Source organism: Eupeodes corollae, chromosome 3 (genome assembly GCF_945859685.1).
Source record: "Eupeodes corollae chromosome 3, idEupCoro1.1, whole genome shotgun sequence".
Taxonomy (NCBI): Eukaryota; Metazoa; Arthropoda; class Insecta; order Diptera; family Syrphidae; genus Eupeodes; species Eupeodes corollae.
In genome coordinates, this window is record NC_079149.1 from 25,372,969 (window position 1) to 25,392,852 (window position 19,884).

Sequence of the window (19,884 nt, forward strand, 5' to 3'; positions counted from 1 at the left end):
TCAGGAAGTGGAATAATGCAATTATCAAATTTGAAAAAAAACTATATATTTTGGGATAATCCCAATGAACTAGTAGATCGATTGAGACTTCTTATTGGTTCACAACAAGCTGGACACAACAATCACTCTAACGAAATTATTTCAATCATTGAAGAACTTAAAGAAGCCAATATTATCGAATAATAATAAAAAAAAAAAAAAGATGAGTGTTGATAAATTTGGTCGTTTCTCAAATAGAACCCCACCCAGAGGACCAAGAGGAAAACAAGGAGAGCAGGGACCACCAGGTTTACAGGGAGAGCGAGGTTTGCCTGGACCACCTGGAGAGGGATTCCTCAAAACAGAAAGCGGAGATTACAACATACACTTTAAACGGTTAAAAAATGTTCAAGAACCACAAGAACAGGAAGACGCTGCTACCAAAAAATATGTTGATGAAACATACGAACAACTTAAAGAATACATCCAATATAGAGTAGTTGACAAATTTGAGAAACTACTGTTTGACACAATTGATAATAAGGAAAAAAAATCTGAAAATAAAATTGAAGACAATTCTATTAATTATTAAAACTTAAAACCAGTCATTATATAACTTTAGTCTTTAATCTATCTCCTCAGTGTGGAGAACTCAATCATTATGTCTAACATAGATTTTTTATTAATTTTTGATGAAATTCTACAGTTTCTGAAAACAAATCATCATAATATACTAGAAGAACATCATGAAGAGCTTTTGAATTGTGTAATCTTTTTGAAAAGATTTATGAATGTATCTACTACAACATCAAAACATGGATGTCATTTCGATAACTGCCCATGGTCTTCAAACTTATGCAAAAATGGTCCAGATACATGCGCATGTTACATGCTTGAAAATAGACTGTTAAAAATAAAAAAACTGATGTCTTTGTATAAAAGATTGAAATAGTATGACTTAAACTTGTAGTTATTATATAGAAATATTTTAATTAATAAAATGCATGAACAAATACTTTGTTTTTATCATTCAATAAAAAGATGAGTCAGAGAAACGTTGTTGAAGAACTACATAAGCCTGCTCGAAGGAATTTTCCAAAAAGACGAGTAATTATTAAGGGTCTAGATGATTTATGGCAAGCCGATCTAGTCGAGATGGTTGTGTATTCACCCGAAAACGAAAATTATCGATATCTTCTCACAGTTATTGATACATTTTCTAAATTTGCTTGGACGGCTCCTATTAAAAATAAAACAGGAACGAGTGTCACTCAGGCTATGGAAGATATATTTAATAAAGGTCGTCACCCAAAAAATTTACAAACAGATGATGGAAAAGAATTCTTCAATGCATCGTTTCAAAAACTTATGAAAAAGTTTCAAATCAATCATTACTCTACATTTAGTGTTCTCAAAGCTTCCATTGTTGAACGATTTAATCGTACCTTGAAAACTTGGATGTGGAAAGAATTTAGTTTAAATGGTTCATATCGTTGGATTGATATTATAGAACAACTAACAAAAACGTACAATAATTCCAAACATCGTACGATAAATATGAAACCATCTGAAGTCAATGCTGCAAATGAAAACATATTACTCTCCAAGATCTATAATCACATCAAAATACATATTACTCCAAAGTTTAAAACCGGGGATTTTGTCAGAATTAGTAAATACAAACATGTTTTCGATAAAGGATACACACCGAATTGGACCACAGAAATCTTTAAGATAGCCAAAGTGCAACGCTCAAATCCAATAACGTACCTATTGGAAGATCACCAAGGACATCCCATTAAAGGAGGGTTTTATGAGCTTGAACTACAGAAAACTAAGTTCCCCGATACATATCTAGTCGAGGAAGTGCTTCAAAGAAAAAAAGATCGATTATTTGTTAAATGGCTCGGCTTTTCACACGATCACAACTCTTGGATTCCTATACCTAAAATTAATAAATAAGACACATCTTTTTGTAATTTTTTTTTAAATAAAAATCTTTATTGATATATACACTTATACATTTTTTTTTCTTAAGAGATATTCATATGGTATGATTGTTTTAATGATTTGAAATTCAGTAATTCGACATCAGATTTGTATGCGAGATCCTCCTTCATAAAGACCTCAACTTCTCCATTACTTAATACTCTCTCAGTTTCATATTCATGATACTCATAACATTTAATGCTTAGAGTGCGCAAATTATAATTGCTATCATACGAACATCGAACAGTTAGTGCCTTATCTTCATCAAACTCAAGCTTGAAATGTCTATAAAAAACATCCTTACTTTGTATAATTCCTGATATTTCAGTTTCTTTTTTAATTAAGTCTTGCCTAAAACTCTCGATTGCTTCCTCTACGGTTACTATTTTTTTCTCCTCCAAAATTGTATTTACCACCGTTCTTGCTGTTGTTGAAGTCACTGTTGCATCATTTTGAAATGATGTTGTATCGGTTGTTGTTGTTGTGGTATTAAGCAAATTTTTACCATTTGTAAAGGTTAACAAACGAAACGATAAACCTATCTGCACAGTATCATTATTAGGTAAACTCAATGAAAAAGAGAGATTGTCAGTTATGTTTGCTTGTTGCAAATTGATATCCACAGGTAATGGCAAAGTAGCAATTAATGAAGGACAAATTAAAAGCAGACATAAGACTGATGAGTAAAACAACATTTTAAAAAAAAGATGTTTGCTATCCAAAGGTTTGTCATAAACTAATAAACATTACACTCAAATTTTAAATTTTATAAAATTTTTATTCTATCTATATTCATCTCTCTTTCTCACATCTTTTATTCTTATCTCATTTTGTTTATATTAAAATACATTCGATTGAAATGATGTGTCATGAACTCGTTCAACTGTCTCTATTTTTATGCGATGACTGTCTTTTTTCTTTTTAAGTTTTTGAGGTTCATTAAGTAATTCAACCTCACCAAATGGACAAAGCGATGGATATTCACCCTCTTTTCTCTTTACAGCATTCGAATGAGGTGTAATCGTTCCGATCAGTGTTAACTCCCCTCCTATAATATAATTTTATGTTTTATTCATTTCATTTTACTTTTTTTTATGAAAACTAATATTCTCACCTAAAAGTTTAAACCGTACATGTTGCATAGATTGAAACTGCAACTTAAAACTCAGAATAGGCGAAACGGTCTCACCATTTCTAATATGAAACAAAACGCATTCGCTTCCATATTCTGGCTGTAGCATCAATTTTAATGTGTCATTATAGAATATTACATCCGTAAATTTTATGTCCAACCATCCAGATTCACAGATACAAAATGTTTCTCCTTCCCTTAATCTTTCACACCAAAACATATTATTTTTTCTACTTCCCCCAATTAATGTTCTCTATATCAGAGCTGTTCTAAAAATAAAAACACTTAAGCAATCATTGCTAGAATATACATTTTTTTTTCTCACATATGTATGTAGACATATAAACCCATTAAACAAAATACAAACCACAAATTACAATGAATCATAAAAAACATATTGTGATAACACCATTACACATTTCTATAACTCACACTGGCACGCGCTCCTAACCCCAAAACATCAATACTGATAAGACATACACAACCACCACGACTCAAACACTACCTACAAAGGCTGCCGACCTCTTTGCCACGCGCTCCTAACCACAAAAAATTCCCAGACTAGAGTGCCCCCTTTCCTACTCACGTTCTTATATATTCACTTTTTTACTGAACAATTAAAATAGATTCATTAAAATAAATGCTCATTTTTTAAACTAACTCATCACCAAAGAGATCAAATTCAAATTTTCAAATTACCCCGCCAAACATTACATTACCGACACTACCGTACCGACTAACCAACCAACGCACCGAGCTACATACATACGTGATGAATGCAAAATAAAACTAACTGGATTCTAATTCACTCACTAAAAACACAAAATAAAACACTTAACTTCATAATTTGTTGATATTTTCTTGCATAAACTTAAACTTTATCCCTTGCTTAACAATTTCTTTGAATTTTTAACACCGAATATTGAAAATAAGTATTTTAATTAATTATTTTACTTTTCAACCCGAAGACGAACGACAACCAAGAATTTCACAAACTGCTACTGCACTTCCGATTGCGAAAGAACAGAGATAGAGAAACAGGAAATTAATGGCTGCCATTATCTTTACCTACTTTTTTGGGTTCAAATGCATGGATTCCAAACCATGAACTAAGACCCTGGCTACAAGAGTGGATTGAGAAATCGAATCGATGATAGATTGAACGACAAATGAAAGATTGAATTTAAATGGAATTGTAATGTCATCTATTAAACAAAATAATTTATATTTTTTCAAAGGAATTGAACATTTAAAAAATGCAGAAATAAACGAAATAAAATGGAAATCATATGCAAAAAGAGGGTGTCTAATATTGAGTCTCATAGAATGATAACTTTTGATTGCAATAACCAAAATTTGCTAATAATATGCGATTAAAAATTGAAGGTTGAATTATTTGGAGTCAATATATTTTGGGCGTTAGATGAACTTAGTTGTAGGATTGTATTTTTCTCTTACAACAACTGTCAATATGATTTTTGCTTTTACTTTTACAAAATACGAAGAATAACAATTTATGTATATCAAACAAAATAAATTTATTTGAGTCTCAAATCAATTGTTACGAATTTTTATTAGTTTTGTTTTAAGGTTTTTATTTTTTGTAAGAAAAACGGTCAGTTGGATTTTTATGAACATCGTTCTACATCATAAAAACGTCTTTTTTTTTTGTTATTTAAAATTATTGAAATGAAAATCTGATTTCTTTTCTGTAAAATTTTCGATTTGACAAATAACATTTTAGTTTTTGAATTTATAAATACAAATAATTGCTATTTATGACGTCTTTATGTGTAAAATAAAATCCGGTTATATTATTGATTATGGCTTGAATTGGAAAACATTGCTTTGGACAAAGACTAAGAACTTTTATAGTACAAGTTTTATCCGTAGCAAATTTAAAATTAAACAGAATTATTGTGAGTGCTATCGAAAGTGCTCGAAAAGTAGTATTATACTGTTTTAGAGTTTTTTGTACTTCCCAAATCCTCATTACATTTCCATGTAGAGTACAGTGAGAAATTGCCAAAAAAACACGATCCTCAGTAGTCAGATTTTTGTATTTAAAAATTGGTACAACTGAAAGAAGACCTGTCAGAATAATAAAAAAAAAACACAAATAGAAGAAAGTTTTGTGAAAATCAAAAGTTAAAATTAACGTCAGCAAAAAAACTAACTTAAACTAATAAAATGGACAATTTTCAAGAAGAGATGGTAAGAAAACATCTGGAAATTGAGATTCTATAAAAAAAAGTTCATTTACCAATTTCTTCGAGGAAGAGGTTTGTTCGTAAACTACTACATTAACATGTGGTGTTGAAGCGAGCTTGAAGCTAACCTTAATTCTTTATATACCTGATTATAGTTGAAATAAGCTTGATTCGATTCGAATCCCGTCGGGGATCGGAGTCGAGTCAAAATTTTAGGTTTTAGGAATAATGAATTATGGTCTGTATATTTACATGTTTGTGTACAAAAAAAATTATAGTTTTGTTTTAATCAAATAACAAAAAAAGAGACTGGGATGCGACCCACACTGATAACTTCCCATATCGTCTGTCAATTTGTCTTGCTTAAAAGATTGTCTATTACAAATTTTTACCAAATTTGCGTACTATTTTTTGTAGATTTTATATTTTATGAAAAAACAGACTGTTGGATTTTTATATAAAAATGACTGAATATCGGAAACAATATTTTCTGTGAAATAAAATAAGTTTGAAGAAAATATTTTTAATTTTTGAAAAGATATTTTAGTCAACAATAATTTTTTAACAACTTTTGTTAATTTTTTTTCGGTTTTTAATTTTTTGTAAAAAAAACTGTCAATCCGATTTTTTTCAAAATTTTACTGAATGTTGACAACAATTTTTTTTTTGAAGATAAAACTTAATTAAAGCCAATATCTCAAAGTTTTGAAAAGATATTCGAATCGAAAATCAATTATTTCCAACTTTTATTAATTTTTTTTAGGTTTTTATTTTTTGTAAAAAAAATTATCAATTCGATTTTTCTCAACATTTTTCAAAATATTGAAAACAATATTTCTTATAAGATAAAATAAGTTTGAAGCCTAAATTTCAAGTTTTTGAAAAGATATTTAAATCGATATTCAATTTTTACCAACTTTGAGTAATGTTTTTTTTTAGATTTCTATTTATTATAAAAAAACTGTCAATTCGATTTTTCTCAAAATTTTCTTGGATGTCAAAAACATTATTCTTATTATAAATTGTTTGAGATGAAATCATATTTTAGTCGTAAGATTTTCGATGTGACAAAATTTTTGTTCCGTTTTTATTTTTTGATTTATAAAAAAGACCGTTTAATATCACCATACAATATATTATCTAAAATTTAATTCAAGTCTCTAGCGTTTTTGGTTCGTAAGATATAAAGGGTTAACCAAAATTTTCACCTTTTTTTCAAACTGCCATGTTTAAAAAAAATACAAACGAAATTTTCTTGAGAGCCCTTTCTGCATCTTTCTGCTTTATTATCTGTATAACAAAATTTATTTGAAGTCGATATCTCTTCTGGTTCTTGAGCTATGGAGGACGAAAGAAGCGTCGCGAACGTACGGACGTACAAACGTACGTACACACGCACTCGCAGACTTCTTTCTAAAAATCTTTTATTTCGACTCTAGGAACCTTGAAACGTCGAGAAATGTCAAAATTTTCAATTTGACAAATCGGACCCATTACAATAACTTCCTATGGGAAGTTAAAAAGGATATCTATCTCACTTGCACTTCACACATCGAAAACATTGGAACAATATTTGCATTTTAGAAAGTGCTGTCAAACTTAATCATTTTTAAATCTTCTTGTGCGGTGGAAACACCAAAAAGATTTATTTAATCGAAACTGAGAAAAACCTTTGGTGGAAACATAGCAAAACATAGATATCTTTTCTATTGTTTTCTCTTACAAAATAAGTCCATTTTCACTAAGAAAACTAAATAATATTAACATTAATAGATTGATTTTGTTCACTAATGGAAAACACACATGATTCCAAATGCACAACTACTCAACGAACATAGCCATCGAGATACAAATGCAAATATCAATCGTACCAACATTCGAGAACGAAATCACATAAGATTCATTTGAGACTCGTATAAATGTCAAAAAACCGTCCATAGTAATGGCCCAACTATAATAGACTTTACCGAAAGTAAGCTAATGTCAAAACCGAACGAAGAGTTATCAGAAGTTATCGTTAAAACGAAAAGTAACCATAATGGATTCAAGGAACTTAAGCAAATCTGACATTTGCTTAAGCTCGAGCCATTTAATGCGTAATTGCGCGAAAGTTAGCGAAATTTGACGAAACTGAGCAGAACGTCTATTATGGTTAGTGACATATAAGGCTACGTATTGGTTCGTTCCCTTAACCTGGCTTAAGCTCGGTTAAGTCTATTATAGTTAGGCCTTAAGATTCTACTCTAACTTTTATCGGTACTAAGGGCCTTGCACATGAAAGCGAACAACGAATGAACGAATGGACAAACAAACGTGATTTTACACATTTCAAAAAGTCAATTTCAAACAAAAACACATTTAAATTATAAGAAATCATTTGACACTTATGTAAGGATACTAAAATTTTCATTTTATTCACTAAAACAAGACAATTTTGTAAAAAAAAAAATTAGTAGAAACATTGTGGTTGCTACGAACTGTCAAACTCTATTCGCGTTCCACATACCATCCACATTGCAACGAATAAATTGTCCGCGATCAACTTAACCTCAAAATTATACCACTCTTGTTTTGTTTGTTGAAAAGGGTAATTATAAATTGACAATTCGTCGTTCCAACAACTAGATTCGCAGCAATATTTGATATGAACTGGAATAAATCTTTTTGATTTTAAAAATTGGACACAAATTTGACGACAAGTTTGCTTTTCAAAAATACACTTTAAAAATTGTGCTTAAAGAACTATTTGGAAAGGCTTAGAGAAAATCTTTCTTTCTACTTTTAAAGGATCGGTATTTTGTTTAGGTCTTTGTTTATTGTTAAGCACACCACACAATATCGACACAAAGTCTTATGGTTGATTTACACGTATCAGTATTTAATTTCTTCAAAAAAGTGATGCTACATATAAAATGAATGTTTGTGAGATAGAGAGAAAAGATCAAAATGCAGAAGATATTCATTTCTTCATTAAAGTTAGTTCCCATAATGTCCTGTAGGTTCCTATAAAGTCAATATTACAAATATGTTAATTATACATATTATAGCATCGCAGTCTGCATCAAAAATGCCACAATATTGCAAGTGAAAAAAAAGCTTTACTGTTCAACTTTATTTTTAAATCGTGTTACAATGTAATATTTTGTTCCTTTCGTTCAAAAATGTCATTTAAATTTCCTTTTAATTGTGAGTTTCATGCAACTGATTCCAATAGTTTTCTTTAATTCGTGAAATATATTTTTGATTTTAACTGCATATGTAAGGAATCATAAATGCCTTCTACTATCATTTAAAGATTAAAGCCCACTTTTATCCTTTTTGGTTGCCAGAAAATATTTAAATAGCATTCGTTAAGTTTTTTATTTCTATCATTTCACTTTCGTTAAGACTTGCGGCAACACTGTACTGTCAAAAATGTATAGTATTTTATAGGAAGTAAGTATTCTAGTGTATTCTCTCCCACTTTCTGGTTTTGACATATGCATATATCTGCCTAGCTCTATTTTTCTGCATTACACAGTTCTACAGTGCCATCTGTTGGAAGTATGCATATTTACTTTATGGAGGGAACAAAGAAAAAGTTGTTTTCTTATATTAAATTTATTTAACATTATTCCAATCAACTAGAACATTCTAAGACGAGAACATTTGCAAAATAGTTTCAATGACAACCAATTTGCTTATAAAAGGGAGTCTTCACGTTGAGCACATGACAGTTTATTTTTTGGAATATGAAAGTATGCAAGCGTTTTTCAAAAGTATTTGAGTTAATAATAAATTGCGATTTGTAAAGTGTTAATAAAAAATAAATACCAACAAGAGTAATAAGTTTTATTTAACGAACCTTTCAAAAATACTTTAGTATTAAATAAGGAACTGCGAGTTTTTTTAATTAGGTTTTTCTTTGGCAACGCTGACATTTATTTCATGAGCAGTATAGTTGTCAGATTGTTCTAAATGATTGATTAATTTTTTGGTACAGAATCTTAGAAGAAATCGAAAAACCTTAGGTAATCTAGGAAAAATCTAGGAAAATTCAATTTTTCACATCATTAATGCCTTAACACCTCCAATTTCTTCACCAATTTTACTTTTCGCATATGTAAAAAGATGACAGCTGATTGTATTGTCAGATGAGAAAGAATGATAGCTTCAAAAGTGACAGATGTCAATATATCGGGCTATTCAAAATGAAAACAGTTTTTGGAAAACCTCTTTTAATTTAATACGTAAATCTGCAAACAAGTATTTAAATAAAAAAGATCTAACCAGATGAAGTCTACATTTAGTAACTATCTGCCTCTGTAACAATTTCAAAAATTTGAGTTAAATCTTCTAACTTTCAATAATCTTTTAAATTTTTGAAATAAAAAAAAACATGCAATTTTTGGTTGATTCAAATATAAATCTGAAACAGGTACTTTTTTCGGAAATCCAATACTCGGCTTCTAGGAAAAGTAAAAACACTTCAAAAATTATCGCGCACTGCATGGAAAACCATTTCCATCCTAGTACTCGTGTTCGTATTTGTATTCTAAGCAAAACGAACAGCAAAATGATTTTGCTGATTATTATGTTGATGATGATGTCGATGTTGATGTCGACGTCGAAGAGGATTTTACGTTACAACTCGCGTTCTCCACATTCTCCAAAATGCCGTGAAACTACCTTTTGCCTAATGGAATCGAGTGTGATGATGTTTACCAGTATACATTTTCTATAGACACTTATATATTTACATCGCAACGTCCGCGTCCCATCATCGTCAATGCTCTCATTCTGGTTTTGAAAAACTCTCTGTACCTTTATAGTACCATGTAAATTATTTAGATTTTAATCTCCAGTTCCAGTAGAGACACTCCACTCGTAGTGTAGGTATAGCCGCCGCGCCACTCGTCGTTGTGTCGCCTTAATCGGCTCGTCGTCTTCGTTGAAGTCGTTCATGTCGATGTTGACGACTTCGAAGACGTCGTCGGTCGTTCCTTAAGTGCGCGTCCTGTCTGTAAATTTAAGCACCCTTCCCTATGTACCCTCGTACTATGAGTATATTCAGAAGATATTTGTTGCTACCGTGTACCTGATGTCTTAACGGCTTGGTATGGTGCTGCCTCTTGCCTCATGCTGCCTAATACTTGAACGAAATGATGATGGTTTCCTAAATCACTGGAAAAGTTGTAAATTTGCATGCCAAGGAGCTTCAAACGAGCGCATATCATAATATTAAAGTGGAAGCGAAGGAGAAGATTTTTTAAATATTTAACTTTTTAATTTCAAGAATTTTCAACTTCAAGACTTTTTATACCTTCCGTGCCACGTCGGTCGTCGTCGCGACGCTCCATATCGTATAGCTAGCTCTCCTACTTAGCTCTTTTCAAGATGAAATCTTGCCCTAGAAACCCGAATGGATGCGAATCAGAAATCATTTTCACTTTTCAAGTAAAGTAGGTAAACAGGTATAACGCCGGAATGTATGTATGTAGGTAAAAATGAGAAGTTGAAAAAGGTGATGCAATATTATATGGGTAAGGTAGTTTGATTGTTGAAGTTGTTCCCTTTGAATATCCATACAAATATGTATGAACTGGATAACGGTCATATGCACCGGAAATTCGATTTTACTGATGGCCTATACCCCACAAAAATTCCCTGATGGCATCAGGTCATCTCTGCCCATCACCACACCGGAACAAATGCACTGATGAATTGTTTGACAGTGATGATGCCTGATGTGCTTTTGCCTGGCCTGAGAGATGACAACGTCCATCCATTACCATCACAGCAACTAAGCGGTTATCCTCCTCCACGACGTGCATCATAGTCCAATCCTATTCATATTTGATGAATTGTTTTAAAAAATAATTTGAAATATTTATAACGACGCGGACGACGAGCGACGCACGATGTTGAGGATGACATGGATGGGGACTACCATCAGTGGACGCATCGGCGATGGTCAGGATGTGGCTCTGCGAGGACACGTATATTCGCTTGTAACTGGGTACGGAACAATATACCCTAAATATGCAGTGGCATGATCTTCATTATAGTGTTGTTATGGATGACCATTGGACATCACCACCACCGTCGTCGTCGTCGAAGCCGGCCGTCTCTGCGCCGCCATCGGTGCTTGTGTCGACAATGGTCATGATACACTGCACTAGGACTCTGCTCGTTGCTCCATGATGCAGCTCTGCAATTATAAACTGCATTCGTTGCTTTCTTTTTTGTTTTGGTTGTGAAATAAATTTTCTGCTTAATTAGGTTCTCTTGGTCATAATAATGTTGTGGCGCATTTATATAGAGAAGCTAAAAAGGTGGCTTTCTGGCTGACAGTGTCGTCCATTTTATTATGACCTCAGGGAATGCGTCACATATGTCATCAACAACACCAGTAGCAATAGCAGTTAGCAGCAGTAGTAGACCAGAAGGCGAGTAGCTTTATTGCCAACGACAACACCACTACCACCATCATCATCAACATCAACATCATCATTATCATCACGTGCGAGTTAGAAATTAAACAATGGTTCCTGTTTTGGGGACAACCGAATTGCATGTAATTGGAATTCGTGCAACGACTTTGAGGGCAATAGAAAAGGAGGAAGGAGGAGGAAAAAGGGATGTTTATGATGATGCGCAAGGATTGAAGTTTTAATTATGACAGTTTGCTAGACCATCATCGTATAACAGGACCCTTATTGTTGAGTAGATGTTGATATTTATAGAACCGCATATTTGAAATGCTTTGAGGTTGATGTTATGTTGGAGTGTTCGATAATTTTGTTACAGCCACATGGTTTTTGAAATATAGTCTGTGGACAGTCTAATTGAAAATATCGATTTCAAATGATAGGTGGGTTTGATTTTAAGCGAGTCTTGAATGACACTAATAGGAAAAAGGTTTAGAGCTGGTATAATACCATGTGCGCTTATAGAGACTTGTCTGCTTTTATGTAATATTGACTATTTGATTCAAAGTTTTTAAGTGCATGAGTTGCAATCTCTTGTTTTAAAATTCTATGTTTTCTATGTAATTCCAACAAAATATTTAAACTTTGTTTACATTAAACGAATAATCGCCTTAAAACTTTTCAGTAATTTGCCATGAAAGAAAATGTGATAATTTCATAACTGTTATGCGATGTTTTTGCTATGGTTTTTGGGTTCTTTTCCGAGCTTCTATCAATTGATCGAGCTACGTGTATAATTTTGATATGCACGTCAAAAAGCTTTTAAAAATTAAAGTTTTGTCCGTGAATCATTTTCTATGTTTTTTCTTAGCATTCGACTACATTCATTCTCCAATTTTGAAAGCACCTATCTTCACCGAGTAGGATTCTGATATAATGTGGGAGGTTTATACTTTATGATTTTTTACTTTAGATTTAGATTTTAGTTTTGACAGCTAAAATATGTTCATTCCATGTTTTCTATGTTTTTCTATCACTTCATACAATGTTTCTTTTTACCTATTTATGAATAATATTTGCGTAAGATAATTTAAATTTGTTGCATGCTATGTTTTCTGTTCACTTTTCTATATTTTTTTTCGAAGAAAATAGGGTTCCTATTCAATTATATGTGAAATGTTCATATTTTAAATAATTGCTTGGTCACGCAAATTAATAACTGTAATACTGTTTCTGCTATTATCTATATATATAAAAATCAATGCCACTTTTCGTTGTAATGTTATAACTCAACAATGCGTTTACCGATTTGGCTAATTTTGGTCTTGAATTATTCGTGGAAGTCCAAGGAAGGTTTGTACGTAAAGAAAATTTAAAACCAAATCTTGAAAAGGTGTATAATCAACATCTTTCTATACTCCCATATACAAGCAATTTGTACTAATACGAAGCTGTAATAATAATTGAAGATATGTGTCTAACGGTTGTAAATAAAGCATTAGCACAATTGGGTATGACCGCACCAAATCTTGAGATATATGATTTTTTTAATCGTGAATTGCAACGTCAGCAGGAGTTCATATCTAATGATTTAGGTTTATTTGTACAATCGAATATAACCAAATTGAATATTCAACAAAAACATTTGTATGACACAATCATGCAAGCCGTTTCCAATAATACAGGATTATATTTCTTGGATGCACCTGGTGGTACAGGCAAAACTATCGTTGTATCATTGATTTTAGCGACTGTTCGATCGGACAGAAAAATGAATTGGAACTTGCACCTTCGGGAATTGTTGCTACATTATTAGAAGTTCGTCGTACCGCGCACTCTGCATTAAAATTGCCATTAAATGTACGAGTGATTAAGACTCCAACATGCAATATTTCGAGAAATTCTGCTATTGCAAAAGTTCTGCGATTAACGTCAATTATTTTACGGGATGAGTGCACAATGGCGAATAAAAAAACAATAGAAGCATTTAATCGAACAAAGCAAGATTCACGCGGTAATCAACAGCTATTTTGGTGGTGCTCTGATATGCTGTCAGGGGACTTTCGTCAAAAATTGATCACTTTACCGAAGGATTTTTGTACAATTGCGCAGTCTATAGATGAGTTGATTGAATGTGTTTTTCTAAATATTATTAAGAATTACAGAAATCATGATTGGTTGAGAGAACGCACTATTTTAGCACCGAAAAACAACATTAATTTTCAAATTCAATCGAAACTGCCAAGTGTAGTCACGACATATAAATCAATTGACAGTGTTATGAATCAAGATGAGGCAATGAACTATCCAATTGAATTTTTAAATTCGTTGAAACCGGCTGGTATACCGCATTGCTTGAATCTGAAAATTGGTTATTTGATTATATCATTGCGAAACATTAATCCACAAAAACTGTGTAATGGCACCAGATTAGCAGTGAAAAAGTTATTGTCAAATTTGTTTGAAGCTATAATTTTAACTGGTAAATCAAAAGGAGAAGTGTGTTTGATACCGAGTATCCCTATGATTCCAACTGATATGCCATTTGAATTCAAAAGATTACAATATCCTGTGCGTTTATCATTTGCTTATAGTAAGGCCTAAGAACAAGAGAAATCATGTTTTTCACATGGCCAACTTTATGTTGAGTCGGTGCCCCTAACTTTTTATTTATTCATGTTCAAAATGAAAACAACTAAAAATATTGTTTATCCAACTGTTTTAGACTAAGACATATAGACCCACCATAGTAAGAGTACCCAATTCATTTGTATTTGTTAGTTTTTACTCTTTGCTGATAAATATAATATAAACAATATATCATTTGGGTTATTTGAACTAAAATATAAAATAACTAGCAATTTAATTTTTTTTTTGTTTGAATTAATGAACTTAATCATTTTTTCTATTAATATGCCTTATACGTAGCGAAGCACGTACCGAGCCGCTAGTTTTCTATAATTTTGATTTATTTTCTATATTAGTATATCGAGTTATCAAAAAACTTCTACACGATCATAAAAGCTTTCTAAAATACGTGCTTTATTGCCGTACCAAGTGATTGCTTTAAACAAAATTGATCGTTCTATGTTTTTCAAGTTTTCTCGATCACTTTTCTATGTGCAATGGGTCTTCTTTGAATATATTTTAACAGTGATTTCCCTCAATTCTAAGTGTAATTTTTATATATCAAATGATATTTTGTTAACAAATTTCTGTTTAATAATTTTTATGTTTTTTGATTATTTTCTATCATTTGATTATTTTCTATCAAACCATCAAAAATAATAAATATAATATTATAAAGCCCATATAGATTTCTTTCACATGAATGTGTTGTATTGTGCTATGTTTTTCTTTTTCTCATAATTAATCTACTATATTCCTGTGAACTTAGAAAAGAAACTCTTCAAAACCAGTCAAACAATAATTGTCATTCAATGTTTTCTATGTTTTTTTTAACCCCTTACCCCTCATAAAAGTGAAAGGCTCTTATATTAATGTTTTAAAGCTTAATGTTCTTTTTCCATTATTTTTATAATTAAAATATGTTAGTTCTATGTTTTTTCTATGTTTTGTATATGACTTTCTTAAGAACCACCTTGACAATTTTAAACCATTGTTTTGTTTTTACTGGTTTATTGCTGAGATTTAAGAATGATTATTATGGAAAATTAAAAATTTGGCATTCTATGTTTTTATTACGTTGGTCTGCTTTTTAACATTCCTTCAAAAATATTAAAATCTCACTCAAAGTCAACTAGAGATCATTATAATGAGTAATAATAGTTAACAATGATTTTCAAATAATTATTCCCATTTTAACTTGTTATACAATTTTTCTATGTTTTTTTTTTACATCGCGTTTATAAACTCATATGAAATCTTAATGTCTCTCTTTATGAAGGGTCAACAGTTCTTATATACATTCATTTCACTTCATAAAATATGCCTTGGTTTTTTCGAATTTTTAAAAAATTATTTCATTCTATAATAATTTCTATGTTTTGTTAATCAATGTATTATATTCCGGTCCCACTTCAAAACCCGGTTATTTAAATGGTTGTCCAATAATTGATTTAAATTTCCGTTTATATTATGACACTTACATTATTCGTGCAATGTTTTCTATGTTTCTTGTTTCTTTTTTACTGTACACTTTAAGGAACTAATTTTTTACCGGTCGCAAACTTCTGCTATTGAAGAGTTTTTTAATTCTCACTCAACTATTTATGTAAATTGTATACTGTCATTCCGTCCGTTTTCTATGTTTCTCTAGTTACTTTATTAACTCCTATAGAAGACTGATACAAAAATCTTATATGGTTTTTTCGATAGTTTTATTATATTCATACGAAGTTAGCAAAGATCTTCTCAAAATTTTATCAAAGCCATGGTTGGATTGTAAATACTTGTCTGTAAATAATTTCTTGCTATGTTTTCTATGTTTTTTCCTTTAACCATATGGTAATATAACGTGGTCAAAGAATTCCCTCTTTTTTGAATGATTTAATAATTTGACTCCTGCTGATAGTGGGACATTAAAATTAGTTCGTTCAATGTTTTCTATGTTTTTCTTCTTTTACTTCTACTTCAACAAATCTCTTATAAAATTACCTCTTTTGAGCTTAAACAAAATGTGTTTGCTCATTGGTTTCTTCTATATAATTTTAAGTAAGCAGGTGTGTCTTGAAATTGAAATTTTGTTGTGCAATGTTTTCTATGTTTTTTTCTAAGAAGCTCTTCAGGGCTTGTAGAACACATTTTTTATTGAATTTTGTCTTAATTTATTCTCAACAAGTTCCGATCATACAAATTTATCCAAAAGACAAAGCTGAGAACATTTTAACATATTTGTTTATTAACTACAAATTACGGATTTAAGAGTGTTCTTCGGTGATTTTTCTTAAAGCCTTATCACTCTTAAAGAATAATGAAAATGTTTCTATTGGCTTATTGCTTTGTAACTTGTCGTTAATAAGCAAAGATGTTAAAATGTTCTCAGTTTTGTTTTTTGAGTTTTTATAATAAAAAGCAGCACTGTTTTTATTCTTTTTTTCTTGATAAAATGTTTTTGGAATCTTCTTTAAACTTCTTTGAAATCAAATTCCCTTGTTATCTTCTCAATTATTTTAAATATCTAAACATCTAAAGCACAATATGTCCTAAATGTTTATTAAGAAATCTAATACCATAATTTCACCATTTTCCAATAACTCATCTCAAAACATATTTTAGCATTTTTGTGTATGCTTACGATAGAACTTTGACTTTTCATTATCTCAAAACTTTACAAATTCTAATTTTTTCCTTCCTCACACAATCAATAAATAAAATCTAATGAAAAATTAGTTCCACTTTTTTCTTTTTGTTGGTAAAAAGACTTTTTGACATATTTTCATCAAAGCACTTTCTTAATAACTCATCCCGCTTAAAGCCTAAGCACCGCAACAAAACAAAAAAGAAAGTAAAAGTATAATCTCATGATTTTGAATAAATTTTCACATCGATAAAAACGAAAAAAAAAATACAATATAAATTTATTCCTAAAAGCTACCAAAAACTCTCTCCCTCTGATAGGAGTCGATGCGTTGTCGTTGTCGTCGTAGTCGTTAAGAGTTTATATTCAGAGGATAAAAATGTATAAAACCAAAAATCCTCCCAAAACAAAATGGGGATTTCTGGAAATGACATCATAACACCGGCGGCAGCGGAAGCGGTGGCAGCAATGTCCTTGTCGTAAGGTATGAAGGTACTATATTCATTGGAAAACACAACATTTTTGGTCGAACTTCGACGAACGAAATATTGACAATTGATAACTGATGGGAAGAGTGAAGTTCCATTAAATTTGTATCCTCTTTCTCTTCTTTTTTGGTCTATTAGTTTTGAAATCGCAACAACAAGAAAAAGTTATGAAAAAATGTTTTTGAACTCAGAGAGTTGGGTGGGAATCATTTAAAATAAATTTCGATATAAGATGATTGACGTTTCCATTCATATTTGAGTTATCAACACGAAATATAAAAATAGAAAAGGTTCATTGATTTTGTTTTTGGTTCAACCTGACAAAATATAAAACGAAAAAATGGTTTAATGCTTGACTGGTTCTTGGGTATATACTTTTTTTTTATTAGCTTTAAAAAAGATAGAGGCATTTAACATTTAAGGAATTTTTGTTGAATGGATATCCTTCAAAAGATATACACACACGTGCGAGCATTAGAAAAATTTGATGGAATTGAAAAATTAGATATAAAGATTATTTTGTTAATATTATAACAGAGTAGAAAATATATAAGGAAAAGATAAAATGATCTGGGGTAAGATTCAAAATCAAGATTCTTCGCTTCTATAAAAAATATTCTACGGAATTATTTAATACTGATAAATATTTTTAAAGAATTATGATACTAAATATGAGGTAAAAATCCGAGGGATTTAAAATTTCAATCAAACTTGCTTTGATGATAAAAAAATACTAAGAAATAATATTCACTCTTAGAAGAAAGAAGAGCTTAATATTGAAATATTATTAAAACATGAAATTTCAATACTAGAACCACTGATCATTTTAAAAATTGATTTCTTTTTGTTATAATTAAAATCAAAGTATCCTTTTATATTACCTATCAATGAAAATATCTATAAATTTAAAGAAATAAAAAGTGGCTTTGAAAAAAATGAAGGATAATAAGGCTCCGGACTTAGATGGCATACCGGCTGAGTTCTACAAAAATGCCAGCTCACAACTTCTAGAATACATTTTACTTTTAATAAACAAGATGTTTATAGATGAGACATTTCCAAATAGCTTCCGATCTTCATACATTTCTGTGATCTATAAAAAGTGAGATCCTAACCTACCGGAAAACTAGAGGGGAATCTCTGTTCTCAACTCTCTGCGAAAAATGGTCACTCAATTACTGTAATTAGGCTTGTGTCCTGATTTGGAAGGAAAAATAAAATAAGTAGTTTTTAAGCTGGGTTCTGAGCAAATCTCTCTACAATAGACTACATTTTTACTTTAACGAGTGTTACTAGACGTTTTATTGATAACTAAGAAGATTTCAAAGCCGCCTTTGACACTATAAACATAAGGTCACTACTTTTAAAACTTACAGATATAAGCTTGTCTGCAAGTTGTTTACAACTTATATAAATACAAGTTCAGTAGTACAAATTGGTATGAGATTGTCAAATCAATGTAAATCTGAAACGAAAATTCCACAAGGTTGCATTTTGAGCCTCTTGAATTTTCCCTTTTCATCAATAACATTGAAACCAGGTGGTTTTGTTTTTACAGATGCAGTTATCAAGGTGGTTTTATATGCACATGACCTTGTCATTGTAAGCGATAATCCAGAGACATTGCAGCTCCATATTAACAAATTTAGACAATATTGTGATACGTGGACCTTAAAATAAATACTTCAAAGTCAATGATAATGGTTCTTAGATCTCAAAACCGCAATAACACCTTGACAGCTCAAACATAGAAGTAGTGACTGATAACAAATACCTAGTTTTTACTTTAACACATAACTTAAATCTTGGAGCTCATTTTAAAGACAAAGTGAAGGTAGCAAACGCAGCTATCAATTGTATGTGGTCAAACTTCTTCAAATTATCAAAATTTCTCTTTTATATGTTAATGAAGTTTATGGATGCAAGGAATTAGAAGTAATCGAATTAGCCCAATGGTACTTTTCAGACGTATTTTCAGACTTCCTTCTAATGCATTAAACTACGTTATTTACATTAAATCTGGCCTACCTCCAGTTTACTTAAGAAACCTCAAAGCTAACTCAGACTACATTGTTAAAGCCATGCGTAGACCTAATAATAATATTCAGAAAAAGATTATTTTGATAGCTCTACGGAGTAGGTACTCTCCTTTTAAAGACTGTCTTGATTTGACATCAGAATATAACTATCCGTTGTCACTAAGTACTGATAATTTAGAAGCACTTAGAAACGAACTGTTATATTTCTATAGGGTCTGTTAAAAGAACAGCTTACTCCAAACTCAACTTATGTCTCGGATATGACAACTATTTTTGGAACGAGTTTACTGCCAATGAGATAAGTCTAATCCTTGAGCTTGAGCTTAATTGTAGACATCACAGAAATGATTTGAATCCGAACTGTAACCTTAACCAGG

At 31.0% G+C, this 19,884-nt stretch overlaps 2 protein-coding genes across 3 annotated transcripts in view; both read right to left on the reverse strand.

Moving 5' to 3' along the window:
- Positions 1-19,884, reverse strand: part of LOC129949207 (potassium voltage-gated channel subfamily H member 2) — a 613,952-nt gene that overhangs the window by 585,422 nt on the left and 8,646 nt on the right. The gene's annotated exons all lie outside the window — the stretch shown is intronic.
- LOC129949208 (uncharacterized) lies at positions 2,779-3,666 on the reverse strand. The gene is made up of 2 exons (XM_056060511.1): positions 3,083-3,666; positions 2,779-3,016 (listed from the first exon to the last, which is right to left on the reverse strand). The coding sequence occupies exons 1-2, from the start codon at positions 3,318-3,320 to the stop codon at positions 2,808-2,810; spliced, it is 447 nt and encodes a 148-aa protein (XP_055916486.1). The 5' UTR covers positions 3,321-3,666; the 3' UTR covers positions 2,779-2,807.